Source organism: Nannospalax galili, unplaced genomic scaffold, assembly GCF_000622305.1.
Source record: "Nannospalax galili isolate Female #2095 unplaced genomic scaffold, S.galili_v1.0 scaffold232, whole genome shotgun sequence".
Lineage (NCBI taxonomy): Eukaryota > Metazoa > Chordata > Mammalia > Rodentia > Spalacidae > Nannospalax > Nannospalax galili.
Window position 1 is genome coordinate 80,132 of NW_008331488.1, and position 20,308 is coordinate 100,439.

At 44.5% G+C, this 20,308-nt stretch overlaps 1 protein-coding gene across 1 annotated transcript in view; it reads right to left on the reverse strand.

Moving 5' to 3' along the window:
- The window catches only part of Ano6 (anoctamin 6), a gene marked incomplete in the record, with an annotated part of 184,263 nt that overhangs the window by 29,934 nt on the left and 134,021 nt on the right, over positions 1-20,308 (reverse strand). Inside the window, 4 exon segments of the mRNA XM_017796495.2 lie at positions 2,027-2,104; positions 4,295-4,437; positions 12,961-13,021; positions 16,307-16,412. Of these exon segments, the coding sequence (XP_017651984.1) occupies positions 2,027-2,104; positions 4,295-4,437; positions 12,961-13,021; positions 16,307-16,412 (388 nt within the window).

The window sequence follows — 20,308 nt, forward strand, 5'->3', positions numbered from 1 at the left end:
GAGAGGTAAAATTCTTTCAGAACTCTGCCTTGTCTGCATGTTTAAAACCAGTTAACCAGTTTATTTTTATCCTTCCCTTTAAGTCATCATAAACCATAAGTATCGCATGTATCACAGAATAATTCCATGATCATACTTTCTCAAAGCTGTATAATAGTCCATTGTATGGTAAATCTAAAGTAGGACATATTCATGTGTGTATAGGGGGTTGTGTGTTATAAAATGTAATAAACATCCGTGAAGAAATCTTACCTCTCCTTACCATTTTATTGTCCCCTTCCGACAAGGTCTCACTGTGTGGCCTGGGCTGATTTCTAACTCACTACCCTCCTGCCTCGGCTTCCTGAGTACTGGAATTACATAGGTATGTGCCACTACCACTCCAGGCGCTGACATATTTCTTGATTAAAAGTGTCTGAAAACCAAATTGATGGTGAAAGCATACAAATCTTTCTGAGCATATCTTGAAACACTGTCGACCTGCTCTCTAGGAAAGCTGGAGCCATATGAATTCCCCTGCCCCTTGGGAGAGGCTGTGGCTGCAGCACTTCACCCTTCCTGGAGCGAAAAGCAGAATCCCAGGGCGACGACGTACAGTCACTCAATTACCACTGTGGTTTCATGGTTGTTTCCATGCCGACTGGCCGCTGTATTTTAATTTGGTGGCACATATTTGTGCCGTCTCTTCTATGGAGGTCTGTGGTGCTTCCTCACAGCTCGTTGGGCTTTGAACTAAAGGTATTAACTCTGGTTTTGTCCTGTTGGGTAACAGATATTTCTTCCAGTATTTTGTTTAAATTTAATGCACAGAAATCTTTAAATATTTTTCTCTGAAATATCTTTCATGGTTGATGAAGTTTAGAAAGTCTTTTTAGATGTATGGACTACATTCACTCATACTTGTTTCTAGTTTATGGTTTAACATTTCAAAACCTGCTTTGAAATTCTAAGTATGGCCTTGACTTTTCTTTCCCCAATAGCCAGCAAGCATCCCGTAGCCATTCATTAATCACTCCGTGGTTTAAAAATCCTTCCCTTCTAAGGATGAAATCTTATCATATCAGTGTCCAGATCTGGGTGTCACAATTCATTATTTATTTATTTACTTATTTATTTATTTAGTCTTTTTGAGACAGGGTCTCCCTGTAGCCCCAGCAGTCCAGGATAAACCATGGAGACCAGGCTGGCCTCGAACTCAGAGATCCGCCTGCCTCTGCCTCCCGCATGCTGGGATTAAAGGCATGCACCACCATGCCCGGCTTATTTATTCTTTTAAAAAATTAAATATGTATGAGTGACTTGCCTGAATGTACAAAAGTGCACCCATGCATGCAATGCCTGTAGAGGCCAGAAGAGTGCATAGATCTGATGGAAATGGAGTTACAGATGGTTGTTAGCTGCCATGTGGGTGCTGGGAACTGAGCCTGGGTCCTCTGCAAGAGCAGCCAGAGCTCGACTGCTAAGCATCTCCAGTCCCTGGTGTGTTCATTCTTGAACCTATAAAACTCTCACTAAATTATATCACTAACGTGATTTTTTTATAACAATAAACTCAGATCCATTTGTAAAAATCCTGACACTTTTGTCTTTTCATCTGAATTCATTTTGAATCCTGGTTTTCATCTAAAACCACTTTTCAAACTTCCTTGCTACATTCTCCCTTACTTTTATGCCTTCCTTTTTGGGTAGTCCCTACTACCTTTTTGTTATGAGCTTCCTAGAAACTTAACTGTGGCAAGTTTTTAGAATTGTCAGTGCCTCTCCTTCCAGCAGCTGGGCTCTCCTGACCTGCTGACCTGATGTCAGAAACCAACGGGTGGAAGGAACAGGAAGGGCCACCTGGGCAGGAAGTGTTCTGACCACGCAGCAGCACAAGGAGCATTGGGGAACCACCGCTAGAGCAGCCACATTGTCTCCACACCTGGCTTTCATATTCCTTGGTATTTAAAATGAGATGCTGAAAAATCTGCCATGTACTAAAAAAATTAAAAACTGCTCAAAAATAAATTTTGTGAGAGACTCTTACCCAGAAGAGGACGGCGCTAGCACACAGGGTCATTCGGATGCATTTCCCGCAGGCAGTGAAAGGGATGCGTTCTTCTTCCTGATCAACAAGACACACCTAGTCATGGGTATTATTCCAGTAACGGTGTTCAACTCCTGATGTGTCAACAGAGCTCACGCTTAATTAAAAAAAACTAAGTTTGTAAGTACAATGTCCTTACTCCTGAGCTGTTAATAATTCAGACACACAAGGCTAAGTGCAGCATTTATTTATTAATTATTCATTTTGGTGCTGGGTATTGAACCCAGGGCCCCAAACCTGTCTGTTAAGTGCTCTTGCTCCAAGCCACACCTCAGTTCCAGCATTTGTTTTTTTAAATGAGTGTAGGGAATAATTCGGATGTTACGCATTCTGCCACAACCAAGGCCAAGGCAAGGCGTCCAGGTGTCTGGCTGTGCCATACTCCTGGGCTTACCCTGGCTTTAGAAATCACTGTGATAGTGAACCTGAGCTGGGGAAGGGCAGTGACTCACAGGACTTCATAAATACCAGCTGCCCCATCTGTGTTCTCAGCCTGAGACTTACATATTAATTTGGTATACCAATGAATTAAGTTTCCGTCTTGAGTTTACCTAGAGAAGAAAGCAAGACTTCCAGCTGACCTGGAAGAGCGGCCAGAGTACAGTCCTAGCCGCCAGCTGACCCGGAAGAGCGGCCAGAGTACAGTCCTAGCCGCCAGCTGACCCGGAAGAGCGGCCAGAGTACAGTCCTAGCCGCCAGCCTTAGATGGCATTTACTCTGTGCCAGACACTCTGCTAAGTGGGTTCTATGCAAGAACTCACTCAACCCTCATAACAACAACGTGGAAACAACCCTATCATTCCCATTTTATGGATGAGGAAACTGAGGTCCAGACCCAGGCTCAAAAAGTGAAATGAGGAGGAAATAAAGACAAGTGCGGTTTCACTTAGAATTTCTGAACAAGTAGCCTGTCAATGAGAATTTAATTGTTATTAGGTGACAATTTTAAATATAAAATTGGAAGGCTTAAATGAGCAGATGTCTTTGCTTCAGGATACTCTGCAGGTTGCTGATACTACAGGCTCCTGTCAGCATTCCAAACACACTACGAACATCTCAGTTTGTCTGAGCTTCAAGCTTCCGTACCAGAACATCTACCATTAGCAAGGCAGGCTCTGACCTGTCCTCTCCAGTGAACAGCGGAGCTGTTCAGAATGGGAAGCATGAGCACTCCCTGCATTCCAAGAGAAAAATCACCCTCTACTCAGAACCTAACCTCATTTCTACTAAGCGTCTAAAACGAGGGTGCTTGCCAGGCGTGGTGGCGCATGCCTTTAATCCCAGCACTCGGGAGGCAGAGGCAGGCGGATCTCTGTGAGTTCAAGGCCAGCCTGGTCTACATAGTGAGTTCCAGGACAGCTGGGGCTAAAGGGAGACCCTGTCTCAAAAAAGACAAAACAAAACAAAACAAAACAAAAAAACAAACCAACGAGGGTGCTGAACTGCCCCCTCCAGTCCCTTTTAGTGCCAACATTCTGTAAACCACGAGTTCAAGTAATGGACTGTATAGCTGGACATCCTCAGATGCACTTGGTAAAAGAATTTCCCTTCCAGGAGCAACTCCTATTCAAAACCCACTGCTCCCATGCCGATGACTTCAAGTACAATCAGCTCTAAATTTCTTGTGCTGATAGAAACTGAAATACTGCAGAAGACTCAGAAATCAGCTGTTGGAGGGTTTGGAATATATACAGAGATTTATGGCTTTATTTATTATTTGTCAGCCATAGCAGTGGCAGCAAGTACATTTTCCAGTGACGTAAAATGCCTTGCAGTGCTGGCACGGGCTCCTAAACATGTGTGCCCCTCTTTCAACCTCTTGACTTTAGAATAAGAGCCCCACTATTTTGTGCACATCCTGGTCAGGTGGGGCAGTGACTGAGGGGGTCGAGTGCCAAGACTGTAACGAAGCTGCTTGTGAAGACTGAGCATCATCTAGAAAGGCCAGCATAGCTTCCCTTAGACAACCGTGTCATAATCTATTATTATTATTTGCATTTTCACTATTATTGTAAAATAAGGGATCACAACTGTTTCCTATGTGCACCTTCGGAGCAATGCCCAGGACACACCCAGGCTACTCAGCACTTCAGCCAGGCCGTGATGGGCCCAGGCATCTGTAGTGTAAGCTCCATGATGATCCGGTCAACCGCAGTGTTGAGGACCCAGTAGTGAATCTTTACAGTGCACCCGAATGGACCCTCCTACCTGAGTGATCTCATTGATCACCACGTGAGTGCACTGGGCTTCATATTCTGGTCGGGGTTGTTCTTCGTGCTGAAGCTCAACGGTGTCCCATTCATACTCCAGTTCTGCCTGGCGCCGCTTCCAAAACTCCAAAAACAAGGTAACTGATGAGAGAAGGGACGTGTGCATCCTTAACAGCGGTGCCCAGAACACCACAATGGGCATTAATCAGTCTAATTTATAAGGGACCTAATATAGCTAAAGAGAGAAAATGTTGGTAATTTACACACATTGTGAGATACAATAGCTTATGGGGGGGTGATAGGATGGTCAGAGGCTTGTGTGTTGTAACACTAACGCTTGCTACCCACACTTTGCCAATTGAAAACACAAATAATTCATTATTCAAGAGCTGTTCATAGCTCAGCCATTGCTCTGCCTTTCCATATATCCCTCTGTCCTTCCTTTCCTTCTTTCCTCAGGATCTGGGGGAGAAAGGAACACTTTGGTACTTTCCAAATAAGCTAAAATAATATTCTTTCATATAGAAAACCGCTATTTTCCTCAATCTTATATAAATATGAAAAATTAGGGACTTTTTAAAAATAATCTGTAACTCAAAATACTAAGGACAGACGTTAAATGTTAATCGAAGAAATATTTTTGGGGTAATTCCCTGCCTCTTCTAATTAGCCGCTGTCCCTAAACCCTATTATACAAAAATTCTCGAATTACCAGCATTCTGTTCAAAGTTACTTTTCAAGTGTCCACTATATGCTAAGAACAAAGAAAAAGACAGCCTCTACTTCAAGGAGCTCCTACATGTGTGAGGGTGACAGGCACTAGAGACAAAGATGGGCACAGGCTACTCAGGACACACAGTCACAACCTCCAACAATGTTGTGGGGACAGTCTCCCAGGAGGGTCTCACCATGTGGTAAGTCTCGGACAGATGAGCAGGTGAGGGGTGGAGGTGGCAGGTGGAATGTTAAGAAAGCCACACATGAAGTCACAGAGGCCAGGGCACTGCTCTGCTCTGGCTGTGAGGGAGGGAAGGGTACACTGAGGAGTGGCAGGCCTGCAGGGACAGATGACAAGAGTCCTGAGGACCGTGAAGGAGTCAGGAGTTTAATAAAGGTGGAGGAGGCACTGGAGTTGGTCTAGAGTGAACACAGGCGCAGGGCAACCTACCCATAGGCACCTGAGGAGGAACCATGTTTGAGGAAATGTTGAGGTGGACTGAAGAGATACAGGTGTGAAGAAGGGGCCAGAGGGACAGAATGCTGGCGGGGGCTTCTGATTTCAGCAGTGGCTTTGACTCTATTGTAGTAAAGAGGAGCAGGTCTCATGACAGAAGATAACTGGTTTGGTTATGACTAGGTGCCTGTGGGTTACTCAGGTGAGATGGCCAGTGGGCAGGTGTCTAGTCTAGAGGTCAGGAGAGTGCCGGCCAAATCAGGAGTCCTCAGGGTTTTAAGTGTCGGCTGGGGCTTGACTTGGGGTAGATGAAATCTCTAAATGAGGTGTCTGCAGCCTAGTAGTTCTTACCAGGCTGGATATAAGAGGCTGTGGGGAAGCTTTAAAAAAGCCCCGAGTCCAGGAACCTGCCCTGAGATTCTGACTTAACCAGTCTGGAATGAGGCCTGAGCATAGGGTTTTGTTTTTTTTTTTTTAATTTTTTTTTATTTTTAAGTAGCAGCTAGGGTTGAGACCTAGTCCTGTAGACCTGCATGGACAGCCTGAGGAACAGGAGGAGAGGCTGGGATGTAGGGGGGGGACAGACCTGAACTCAATACTTTAAGAGTAGCTAAATGATTAAAGCACTGACTTCCCAGCTGTGCTGGTTATGACTACTTCAATAAGTTAGAGAAGGCCTGGGGGCTGGAATCAGGTTCAGCCTGTTGAGGGTTTAGTAGACAGAATGCTGGCTCCACTAAAAAGCTTCCAGACCTTGCGTGTCCTTGAACCTGCCCATGGGGAAATGAGGTAACTGCCTATCACTGGATGAATACCTTCAGGACACTAGGTCGTTCTGTGGACAAGCTGTGTGACCAGCTTTTGTGGCCCACATGAGCTATGCTGGCCTCAGACACTTCTAAGTGACCCCAGTTAGAGGGTGTGAGAGCTGTGTTCTTTTTGAGAGAAGTGCAGTTTCACTGGAACAGAACAGCTATGAGGGACAGGGCTGCAACTTAGCAGTGCTTAGCAGAGGTAGAAAAAGAGCAGTTTATTTCCTGTCAGTCCCTCCTCTCTTCAACACATGCAGCAGGCGCACAGGCCTGACCTACATTTACTTGTAGGCTTACTGTCTGTTGTACCTAGAATGTCACCTTCCCGTGGGCAGGGATTTTGTTTTGTTCACAGGATGAAACACGAGCACACAGTAGGCACTTAATGAGCAGTGCACTGGATGAATGAATTGAAGGAAACTATGCTATAGAAACTGAGTGGACCCCTCTGGGAGCGTGTCCTCTCAGAGCCCCGGCTGACACCACCTGCCGGCCTCTGTGTGTGACTGTCCACTCCCACCACCCTGCTCTGTCAGTCCACTTGGGCCCAACTCTTTGTTTCATTGTTTCTTTGTATTATTTTCCTTTTACATTCCATCAATTTCTGCCTTCATCTTAATTATTTCTTTCTAGCTGATTGGAGGTTTAGCTTATTCTTGTTTTTCCAAGGCCCTAAGGTACACGGCTGTTATTTATTTCAGTGATTTTCTAATGGAGGCACTTGTAACTATGAACTTTCCTTCTGGACCATTTTCACTGTATCCTTTAGTGTGCTGTGTTTTCATGATGTTTGATTCTAGTTTCATCTCGATTTGTTCAATGCCCCACTCACAGTGTGCTTTTGATCTTCAAGACCTTGTGTATTTCCTATAGTCACTTTAGTTTTCCTAGATTTATTGAGACTTGCTTTATGTCCTATTATATGGCCTATTTTGGAGGAAGTTCCATAGGCTACTGAGACTGTGCTTTTGGGTGTTAGGATGGGGTGTTTGCTAGCTGTTAAACCCATTTGATCTATGATTCATTTAAATCAGATGCATCTCCGTGGGGCTGACATTTTCTAATCCATCCTTATTTTTCAGAGTCCCAAACAATACATAATCATATCAAAATATAATTATATCAACAAAATAAACGTTTGTGCATCTTTCTAAAAGCCTGATACGAACCTGAAAATATACACTGCATTTTGTTACTGATCCAAGGGCTGACAACGGTCAAACTGCTCAGAGTTTTCTTATAGAACACCATGCTTGTCACTGCATCTGAGTCTGGATGTAATTAATTTACCTTAGCGCCTCTTTCCTCACCATTAAAATCATGGCATTTACTCAGAATCTATGTAGCAACTCTATCAGTAGGAGCAGATTCATGAAAATAAACTTTTCTCACTAAAAGCAACATAAGCAACTGCCCTACTCTCTGAACTTGAACACAGGGTTGGAAGCTGCCTACTTCAGGGGCAGTTCTACCTCCAAAGTGATAGGATTTCCATGTGAGCAAGAAGTGGCCTGGTGGGAACCAACTAGCTGCTCACAAATCTTCAACCTTGTAGGCAAACCCCTGGGAGTTTCAAGAGGGGTAGGTATTTGGAAGTTCCTTGGTTCACACACAATCAAGGTCTCTGTGGGGTGCAATCACCCAGTGTTTTGGAGTGCTCCAAGGACCTGTCACTGTGGACTCACATGGCAGTGCATCCCAGGAAGGAAGCCCTCAACAACTCAAGCATGATCAGAAAGGAATTACTGGTCTGAATTCTTTGCTGCCTCCCTATGCTACAGCAATGAACAGTTCTTGGTATAAGAACACCACACCCGGAGGCTCCAGGTAGTCACACGCAGCTACACCTCTTCTACCAACACGTGACAAGAGCTGAAGGAGGGCTGCACGGGTCCTGGGAATCAAAACCGGCTTCTCCTCTTAATCAGTATAGTATTATTACATCTAAAGAAAATATGCCTTGTTCGGGTTCTCTGTTATGCAAGTAGAAGTCTCTTCATGTCCGGATAGCTCACGAGCTTGGAAACCATGTGCTGCAGATTCCTTTCATAGCAGAGTGCCTTCCTGGCATCTTCCTTGACTCTTCTTTTAAAGTGCTCGCCACAAATACATGCCCTCTGGCACAGGAGTTACCAGGTTTTAATCAGGCGTTGTCTGATAGCCTGATAGAAGCCCACCGCCCTATGTAAATGAGGCATCCTAAAAGTACCTATCAGCTAAGACTTCTTCTGCTGTCTCTACACTATAAATAGTCCTAGTTTTACCCCAATAAAGTTGGAGCTGGATCACTTAGACTCGGAACTGGATCACTTAGACTCGGAGTTGGATCACTTAGACTTGTAGCTGGATCACTTAGACTTGGAGCTGGAGCTGAATCACTGAGATCTGAGCTGAGTCACTTGTCTTGAGCTGTAACACTAAATCCTGTGATCCAGTCTCCCCGGGGGGCGCTATTCCTCCATTATCGGCCCACGGATACCCCAGCTTTTGCCACCTCCATGCCTCTTCCCTGTGGAGTTCACTGGCCAGGAACTCCGCAATCCTGAGGAAAGGTACAAGGGTGTAATAGAGGCGGGATTCCGACTAGATAATACTCTAGTAGCAGAGGAAGCTCTCCGCTCCAGAGAAGTGTGTAGCCATCAGCTACAGCCAGCATCAGAGAAGTCTGCGCACCTGCCGTCTCCAGAGAGGCGCGGCCGGCTAGGCCTGCCAGCGGCTAGCCAGCGGGACCAGAACCACGCGGGGAGAGTGCACGCACACCTAACCCTGGGCCACATCCAGAGTGAGTGCGCCCGGGAGCCCAGGCGCACTCCCCACATCTCTTGCGGCCAGACTCACGCCAGGACTAGCCAGGTGTGGCGGAGACCCCAGGGTGCCCGCACACAGCACGCCGGGGGTCTAGCGACCCACCCCATAATGCCTCAGGTGAACAAACACACAAAAAGGGGTTCAGAGGGGTAGAGTATTATGTTTTGCAACATGAGAGGGTAAGACACACAACTCTGACAGGTGGTGGCGTTCTGGCTGTGAAGGTCTGAGGTGCTTTAAAGGCCTCTTAACTCTTCAGACCTCATTACTCATGAAGTCTTATGAGGCAGATTAGCTAACTCAGCCTCTTATCCTTACTAACTCAGACTCTTGCAGCTAGGAAGGATACTAGAAATGACTTCTTTTAGACGTGTATGAGTGTATTGCTTGCATGTGTGTAAATGCATTTGTATCATGCAATGCCCAAGGAGGTCAGATGAGGGCGTCAGATCCCCTGGAACTGGAGTTAAGGACAGTTAGCCACCATGTGGCTGCTAGGAACTGAACCTGGGTTCTATGCAAGAGCAGCCAGTGCTCTTAACCACTGAGCCATCTCTCCAGCCCCTAAAAATGACTTTCAGCATGCTCCTCAGATGCCTCTGTGTGTCACTCAAGTGGAGACAGAAGAGCAAGCAGCAGAAGCAGCCCAGGTCTGGGACTAACAGCTGCAGCTGGTTTCCTGACCCCCAGTGCAGCTCGCTGAGTTTTCTGATTCCCTATATCTTTAGGACCCAGGAGTCTAGCGCTTTCCTGGAAATCACTCATAAAACCAAGCCCTCATATGTGACAAGTGAAAACTGGTGTCATATAATCAAAAGCCTAAGCCTAAGGGAGAGTCTGGTAGAACCGGGCGATGAAGAATGGGGAGGGTGAGGTGTTGAGAACATTTACTTCAACCACAGCTTGTGCTTAGGGCTCCCTGGGTCGGCAGGGCTGGTCTGGCCTACACCGAGGGCATTTCCAGGTAAGCATATGATCTCTAATATATATATTATAAAGATTTTTCTTCCCTCAACTTTTATGATTTCTAGAGAGCAGAAAAATATTCTGAGTGCAGAATATTCTACACAAAAGGCAACGTTCCGGGAGTGGACCGTGGTGATGATGAGTTACCTCACATGAGCCCCCTGCCTGCCAGCTCTGCAGTTTCAGAGTTCTTGTAATGAGGTTCCCAGCAGTAGCTCTCATAAGGCAGAAGTAACAAGGAAAGCAACATAAAGCACTTAAAGAATTCATCAAAATACAGATCCTTAAAGATGTACATGGGATGCTCTAAGCAACTCACACATTTTCTGCATTTTAAAATCAGATGAGTTAGATCAGCCTGATCCGTAAGGCAGTTCTACAAACAAGATGTAGTTAATGATCGGAGAAAGGAAGGCTAGCTGAGGAAAGCTGATGCTTGTCTTTCCTGTATCAAAATTAATAGGTATTTTGCTTTATTTAAAATATCTTCTGTTGGAATTGCGGAGATGACAAATTTTGCTGAGGCTTTGGCTAAGACAACATGGAGAGCGCTGACTCACATACAGCGCTCTAAGCTATTCCTAAAAGTGACGCATGTATTGCTTAGAACACAGACCGTCATAATACACGAATCTGATCCAAAGCCTCACTCACACCAGGCAAGCATTCTACACCGAGCTGCATCCCCAGCCCTCTTAATTCATTCATGTCAGTAAAAACCCATTAAATGTCTGAATGACAGTGTTACCTGTTGGGTAAGTCTGGTCACCTTACACTTCACTCTTCCCAAGAGTGTCTGCAGATATTTCTTAAAGGTTTACAAATCAGCTGGGTAACCTGCAGTTTTCCATCTGGTGGCTCTTGATAGGTATAACCACTGCGGACCAGCCCTTCAATCACTATCTTCGTGAGTCTCTCAAGACGAGAGACATGGTTCAGTTCCTCCCCCACATGTTCTGTAACCTGACTCTACTGACCTCAACCTACACAATAAAATTGGAAACTCATTTACGTTTGAAAATGGAAATGATCTTTCTACATTAGAACATTTATATCCATTAAACATTTGAAAGTCTGCATTTAAAGGAAATACTTGCCTCGTTACATTAATGATGCTACACAGAATAAATAAGATAAACATAGTGTTCAGTTCCTATGCACAGCTAACACCTGTTGGACTACACCTGTTCTGTTATTTCAGAGAATGTGCTATTATTACCACGGCAAACGGAAACACACTTTTCATTGATGCAGGCTCACTCATGCTCCCGGCATTGCTGTTCCTCCCGCCCCTCTCAGGCTCCCAGCTGTGGGAATTGGTACATCACAGGGTGAGCACCCCTCATCTACAAACCTGAAATCCGAAAGGCTTTGAGAACTGACAAGACTCAAAATGTTCAGATTCTGGATCATTTTAGATTTGGTCATTTTGAATTAAGGATGTTCCTGTGGTAAAGTCTATGCAAGTAAAAATATGAAGAGAAGAAAGCCAACAACTCTGAGTTCTGAAGCACTTCCGGTCCCAAGCATGCTGAATCAGAGACACTGAGGCTGTAAAGCTCCAGGGACACAGGCCCCCATGGTCTCCTCCCTCAATGACTCAGGCTCGGCCACCTGACTTCCTGCCACTGACTGGACCTTAGCAAACGAGGCAACCATAGGCTTAAACACTGCCCAAGATCACTACTGCACCAGTGGGCAGGTCTTGCTGGACAGGTCATACCAGCGTGTGACTACTACATTACCAACTGCTTTCTCATTGGATTTGAGGCATGCTCCACAGAAGGGATTCATGTCTGGTACTGTGAACCAGGTCAAAAGTCCACGACTAGGGAAGTCATACACCCTACAACTGTTGCTTTGGTAAACGGCCATATTGTCAAACTGCCATCTAAATATTTATTTTACACCCATAGACCTGGGCAGCAGTTCGAGAAGCTTTTGTTTACAATGGCATCCGTGAATGCAGAGACTCCTAAGAAGTGAAAGGGCTGAGAGTAAGTAACTTTGAGTGTTTAGCCCTATATAGGGCATCTTTATCAAACCCCCACCCCACCAGGGCCCAGGAATGGGGCAGAAGAAGAGGCAGGACAAATGTGAGACGCAGAGGGCAGGGTGGGGTCCTGTGACACGCAGTCTTCTGGACTCGGGACAGCTGCTGCACTCATGAACTCACAGCAGCGGTGGTTAGCTGCACTTTCAGCATGGTTTGGGGAGTTCATGACGTTCCAGTCCTAACTGAGAAGCTGCTGGCAGTTGATAGCTGATGGGAGAGGGAGAATCATTTTTCCCTGAGGGGTGGCCACTGAGGCAGGTTGTCCACGCTCCTGTAGATGGCCCCACACCCAGCTCATACCGACAGCACTAATTGGACTTAGTGTGTTACATTAAAAAAAGATTAAAAATAAAAAGAAGATAAAAAATTGGGAGGGAGAAATGTTAGGATCTGGGGGGGGGATGGGGGAAGATATGATCATATTTCATTGTATAAATGTTTTTCACATCCCATGTGCTGTAACTTGCCTTCCTGTGCTTCTTGTAGCTCTGGACTATTTGAGAGTGACAGACCACGTGGGACATAAGGAGGGGCCCCTCAGACCGAGTCACGTGTCTTCCTGCTAGACCATCTAGCTACAGTGAAGCCACCAGTTCACTAAAGAGATCAGCCAAGCCAGGCCATGTGTGACCCAGAGAATTGTGGAGAAAGAATGAAAGGAGAAACCAGGTTTGTTGCTTAGTCCCCTACATTTTAAGGTAGATTTTCATACAGGAAAATTGAAATGACACTTACAAAAGGAGCTGCAGGGGGGTTGAAGCTTAGTCAATAAAGGTGGCTTTGATGGCTTACATAAAACTGTATCATATTATCAGATGTACTATATGAGAAAAATGAAAAAAACTTACCCCACACTCCCATAAATACCGCAAAGACCAGGGTTCCAAAACTGTCAAAGATGCACAATTTCTGGAAAATATTAAAATAAGATACAAATAAATAAAGGTCTTCACTTATTAGATTGTAGCAAATACACAGTGCTTTGTATATTCCGCAGCGTGAAGTTCTGAAGTTGATAGCAGATTAAGTCACCATGTGTACGACATCTTCGTAGATGGAATTTCTCGCCCTTTTGAAAGCAAGCAGCCTTTGCCATCTTAGCCTGAGTGCATTTTCAATGGACTCTCACCGTACTGCGGTAAAGACTGTACTCGGTTACAGCTCCCACCAGGCTTAGGCTATGGCTCTTATGAGCTGTCACAGAGAAAGAGAAACAGAATGGCTCCAAGAATCTAGTGCCTTCTAAGCAACTTTTAAAATTTATTTATATTTTATATATATGAATGTATTGCCTGCATGTATGCAGATGCCCTCATGTCAGGCAATACCTATGGAGGCCAGAAGAACAGTGTCAGATCCACTGAACTGGAGTTAAGTCACTAGCAGCTATGTGGGCACTGGGAACTGAATCTGGGTCCTCTGCAAGAACAGCTGGTGCTCTTACCCCCCTGAGCCCTCTCTCCAGCCCACTCTGAGCTCCTTTATGATTTTCCTCTTATCACTGTTTCATTCCCTTCAGAAAATAAGTTCCGAAATCCTCCTTTTCTTATTAAAAAGAACTCCAAAGCTGGGGGTTATGGGAGAAGGCGCTCCTCCAGGAAAGCTCTGCTTACTCCAACCCAATGTGGCTAACGGGTGCTTTTGCGGGGATAAAGAATGCGCAGATGCCTCTGCTGACGTCACCAGCATAGCACCCGGGAACGATGCCCACCGCACCAAAGGTGATACCCCCACCGCTTCTCCCCAGCCAGAGCTCTGCTGGAACACACAGCTGTCTTTAACTTCCCGGAAAAAAAATCTTTCCATTGGTTATCTATTTTTCATTAGTGAGCATTTAAATTTTTCCTAAAGAAAAAAAATAAATAAATAAACCCCCCCAAAAAACCCACCTTCAAAGATAAGGGAAGAAGTGGGGACCAGGTACTAGGTCTACTTTACAACAGCTCATTATGAAGAGCAAAGGGGGTGGGGAGTAAAAGAGAGGCTAGCCGGGAACAAAACAAACTTTTCAGATGGTAACATCCAAAGCTGTCTCTGAGTAGGAAGTCGATCTTGCTTTAGGTAGTTTTGAGTTGCTTTTTATACTTTATATAAAATGGTAAATTTTCATCTCGGCAAAATCATTAGTTATTTTCATAAAAGGATATATACCTAGCAATGTCCTCATTCACCTGCTTTACAAAACAAATATGTGTCCCTTTGATCTTCCATGTAGCCCTTGATCTAACAGCAGGATTCAAAACTGTCTCATCCAATAATTCCTCTTAAAAAATCCAGTGCAGACTGCTCTTGCAGAGGACTTGGGTTTGATTCCCAGCACCCACGTAGAGGCTGATAACCATCCGTAACTCCAGTTCCAGGGGATCCAATGCCTTCTTCTTGCCTCTGCAGGCACTGCACGACACAGGTGCACTTACACACTCATAAACATAAAATAAAAATAATAAAAATTAAATAAAATCCAGTGCAAGGAAGATGGAATTAATACCATATGATTGCTCTGGAGAACACAATAGAAGTTTGCATTCCATAAACCACATTTTCAATAGTGTCTAGCTTTGACTCTTCCAAACCATCTTCTCTAAGATGTCTTTGAATATTTGCTTTACACTTTGTTGCAAATAACCATAAGCAAAGTGCTCTGAAAATATTCGGCATGTACAGTCCTGTGAAGACCCTGTCCAATGCCACTTCCATTTTAGGAATCAGTACAAGCCTTTCCTTTAGGATCATTCTACTTGTGTAACACTTCTGCCCCACACACCTTGGGAAGTCACTCTACCTGTGACTCCTCAGTAGCCATACTCTTTGGGGAAAAGTCAATGGAAATCATCTATCGGTGATAGAGAAAAAAAACCAACCCATCAACCCTAGAAAGCAGCACACAAGAGCAAGGTCAACCACCTTTATAATCAAGGTCAACCACCTGCTAGCTCACGATGAAAAACATGCCCGGCTCCCCAGGAGGGGACTGGGCTGGATGAAGTCACCATTCTAGCCACATGCCTGAGGATGAAGGACAAGAATGTGGTATTATCAGAAAAAGAACACTGAAAAGTGTCAAACAGGCCCAGTGAGAGGGCTCAGCAGGTCAAGGTGCCTGCTGCACAGGACTTGGGTTCACTCCTCAGAACCCAAGTAAAGTGGAAGAGGAGAGAACCGACTCCACAAAGTTGTCCTCTGACGTCCACACATGTATCACAGCATGTGTGCTGGCCCTCATACACAATCATGCAAACACACATATAACAGTGATGATGATGATATATAAAATAAGACATTGCAACAGTATTATAATACCACACTGTTAAAAATCAGACTTCAGGGGAGTGGACCACAATGTTCTAGGGCCGCAATGATTCCTAGCCTCTCATGGAAGGACAAGGGGATAGAGAAGAGTCAAGACAGGATCAATGAGTCAAGACTCCTAAGGGGGAGGCTCTGGAGCACTGGGCAGTCTTCCTCCCCGCCCCCCCCCCCCCCCCCCGCCCCCGTTTGCTTCTCAGTAAACTCTGGCACTACCTCCAGGTGTGTGCTAACCATTCTGGGTCTTAAGAGCTCAGCACTGCCTGCTGGTATAAGGGGCATCACATGTTTTTTATGAGAATGTACTGAAGCAAAGACCTTTTCTCACTTATAAACAAGCCTTCCACAGTCTGCATCTGACCAACAGGTCTTTAAACTTCCAAGCACAGTTTCTGTATACTTCGAAAGGGTGAAAACACAAATTTCACACATACAAATTGTAGGTTTGATGAGTATAAATTTCAGAAGCACAAAGTTGAGGTTTCTACTCACTTGAACTAAGGAAAATATCTGCAGTAGTGAATCTATGGCTCCTTGAGGATATAGCTCAGTGATCGAGCACTTCCCTAGCATGAGTGAGGCCTTACGATTAAACCCCACCGCTGAAAAAAATTCCTCTCAAAATAGCCGAGTTTGGGATTTCTTCTTTGAATATTTGAGATACTCAAGTGGTTTCAAACCTGCCATTTTCTTATAATCCCTAAGACTTCTGATAAGCCATTTACTCTCAATTCATGATCTATGAAAGTAGAATAAACGTATGCACTGCACTGTGCTGGGTAGTGGAGAAATGCCTTTCTGAATTCCTCAGAGGGGACAAAAGCCATGTAATTTGTATGTTATACTTAAATGATTAGTATATGCAAATATTGGAATAATACAAATTACCTTGGAGGACTCGCAGGTAATATTCAGTCTCCAGAATGGACACAGCCTGTCACACTGGGGACACATCAGGATCTGGCCACCAATGTCAGGGTCACAGACCTCTTTACTAAAGGAGAAAGAGAAATAAAACAACTACAAAATTTTAGTGAAAGCCTTTCCCTTTCTATCAGTATAACAAAGCCCAACAACCAGCCATGGCAAACAGCAGCACTGAACACTACGAAACTAGAGCAGGTGACATTAACTACTCTGAAAATGCGTATTTAATGGTAAGCATTCAGCATTTTCTTCAGCTCAGAATAATGAAGGATCCTGCCATGATGACTTCTTTGTAGTCAGAAGCCTCTGCCAGCACAAAGAAACCAAGGAAAAAAAACCATGAATGCTGGTAAGGAAGAAACAAACCATCATCACTTGCAGATTACCCAACTGTCTCCACAACATCCCTGAAGCTGTCACTCTCTATAAAACCTTTCCCCACCCATTTGCATTTGAAATTGTGTTTCTTCGCCTCCTTCTCTGAGCCACAGACACAGCAACATAAAAACCTTTCTACTGGACTAATCCTTATCTTCACTGTACTATTCGTCTAGCCTAGAATCCATAGATATTCAGAATACGTTTATCAAAGTTTGCTGGACATAAAATCAATATATAAAGTATACACAAGGAAACAAGACAGTTTCAAACTATCCACTTGTAATGATTGGGAAATAATTTTTAAAAATATTTATTTATTTTATTATTATTTTATTTTATGTACAAATGTATTGCCTATGTGTGTAAGTGCACCTATGTCATGCAATGCCCACAGAGGTTAGAAGAGGTGTTGGATTCCCCTGGAACTGGAATTATAGATGGTTGTTAGCCACCATGTGGGTGCTGGGGATCAAACCCAAGTCCTCTGTAAGAGCAGTCAGTGCTCTTAACTGATGAGCCGTCTCTCCAGCCCTGGGAAATAATATTTAAAATGCTATTTTCAATAGGTTAACAAGTATGAAATATCTGGGAATAAATTCGATCCAAGATGTGTTAAGATTTATGTGGCAAAAACTCTTTCAGGAATACAGTGAAGACCTACACAATCATTCTCAGAGTTTGGGAAAAAGTATTTATGTTAGATGTCTTCTGTTTGAGCTACCGATCTCAGGGAAGAGCAAAAACTCAGGACAAGAGTTTTTAGCCTAATAAAGGGCTAATAACGGGTTACGGGCAAAGCAAACCAGCAACAGCACAAAATGAAGTGTTCAGAGAAAGAGCTCTGCCTTTCTGCCCATACAAAGCTGACTAATGACATATCTGGCCTCCAAATTAGGAAGGCGGGAACTGACATTTCAATAAACGGTGTTGGTTCAATAGACTGTCTATATGGAAAAACATGAAATTAGACCCTAATCATATGACATAAAAATCAATTCTATGTGAGAAGTGAGAATACCAAGTATGCCAACCAATGATAAAAAACCAGAATATCCACATAATCTCAGATTAAGGAGAGATGCCAAAACATGAACCCAAACACCACCGAGGAACTACTGATACAGTCAAGGTTTATAAAAAGCAAGAATGCCTGTCCAGGACTACACTGGCCACAAGCTGGTAAAAGTTCTGTGAAGGAAAGAATATTTGAAGAATTCCAAATTAATGGGAACTAAAACAAGAGGTTGCCAGATGGACCCTGTGGGTGTGTGGCTAGAGCTGGGCGGGCGGGGTGACCTTGCAAACAACCCAGTGAGAACAAAGGGGCCTGGGAAGCACTCTGAATTAGCTGAGTGAAGAGCTCAGAAAACCCATTCCTTCCTAAAAGCAGCGAGAGCAACGACAGAAATGTCAAGCTCGCCTTTTCCAGGACTCTGGAGGTTAACCAAGTGCTTGCAGTGATCTGAGGAACATTTATGGGGGGAGGGGGCTAATCTGAAAGAACAGAGCTTTGTAATATTTTAACTAGACCAGTTCCCACCCCACCCCCCAGCTTTTAGCTGTGAACAAGGGTGGCCCAGCAGCCACTGAATGAGCTACCTCTGACACCCCACCCTCAGGGGCGTCAGTATCAGACTTGTTAAGCAGCTCTTTGGAAAAGCTTCCTGTGAGCTTTGTCATTTTAGACCTCATCCTCAGAGCTCACACTGTGCAAACAGCCCAACCCACCAAGTGGTGGCACCTCCACCCCCACAAGCATCATTTAACATCACAGCTGTAGAGGCAGTAATAACAGTAAAGATGAACCCACAAACTTTAAAAGGAAGATTAGGGACCGGAGTAGCCATAGAAGGTTTTCAAACCCTCCACTGTATTTGTTGGGATTATGGAAGGCTACGTGCATGCGTAGGGCAGTGTGTAGGCTAGAAAGACCTGGAGGTTAACCCCGACGTTCTGCACAAGCCAGAAGGGAAGGCTGAGTTGAAAACTATACTAAGTGTCTCACACACCCAGGCACAGAAGAGGACTAGGTTCAGCACTGCTGAACTCACCAGCCAATCCAACTGGTATCTAACAACTACACTGACTGAACACAGACTTCAGTGCCCCCTGAAGACAGAGCAGAATCGTTCCAGGAAAGGAACTGAGCAAAAGCAGCAGAGGCAGCGCAGGGAAGGGAAGCAGCAGCCCGTCCTGAGGGGAATATGATCTCCAGTTCCACAGCACAGAATTTAAAACACCGAGTTCTCAGCATAAAAGTCACAAAGCACACCAAAAACCAGACGGGTATGGCCTTAACCCAGTCAGGCCTGGCCCTGAGAACACACTACATTTATTAGACAAAGCCTCTATTTATTTATTTTTTAAGATTTTATTTATTTATTTTATGTATGTGAGTGTTTTGTCTGTGAATACGTCTATGCACCATGTTTGTAAGCCTGCAGAAGAAGGCGTTGGATCCCCTGGAACTGGAGTTATGAATGACTGTTAGCCACCATAACCCAGGCCCCCTGCAAGAGCAGGAAGTGCTCTTATCTCCCTAGCCCCCTGAACAAAGCCTTTAAATAAACATTTATACAAATTTCAAGAACTAAAGAAAATCATGCCTACTGAATTAAAGAACTTAAGCCAAGCACAGGGGGTCCTCGGCAGACGGGAAACTTGAGGCTGTATCTATTGCAGTTATACAGTTTGAGGAATGGAAAGACAAACATGAATCCAGCTTCAGAGACCAGTGGGACACCACCAAACAACACACACACACACACACACACACACACACTGTGGACGTTCCAGGAGAAGAGAAAGGGTTGAAGGAACACAGAGGAATGACTGCAAACTTCCTAGCTGGGTGAAAGCATTTGTCTTTACATCCGGGAAACTCAGCAAGCTCTGAGCAGAATACACTCAGCGAGATTCAAACCTGGGCCCGCCATCCTCTCAGTGTGAGTCACAGCACAGACTCTTGACAGCAGAGAGAAACATGTGACTTGTCACCTACAAAGGCCCCTCAGTGAGGTAAAAGCTGACCCTTTATCTGAAACTGCCGCCCAGAAGCAGAGGGATAATGTATGCTAAGTGAGAAGAAAAATGCTGTCCACTACACCAGCAACAGTAGAGGAGCAGTTAAGGCAAGTAAAGAAAAAGCAGTGACCGTTCTCAGACCACGGGAGGGTACAACATTCTCTCCAGGGCACGCACAACCTCGTGAGACACCAAGTTTGGTACCTTGATCTTGAACTTCTTCTAACCTCTGAAACTGTGAGAAATAAGTTTATGATTTTTCGAAACTACCCAGTCTGTTCTAATGGCTCAAACAGATAACAAAATCTGCTAAGGGACTTCTAGTCTGAATATATAAAGAGCACTTAATAACAAGTCAACACAATTAAAACAGGCAAAAGATTTGGAAAGACATTTCTTTAAAGTTAGACTACTGTTCAACACATGACAAGAAGTTCAACATCAACCAGCATTAGGAATAAAATTCGAAACAGTCGTAACATGCCACCTCATACCAACTAGGATGGGTAATATAAAGATAAAACCAAGAAAACAAGTGCTCACTAGGAGCTGGAGAAA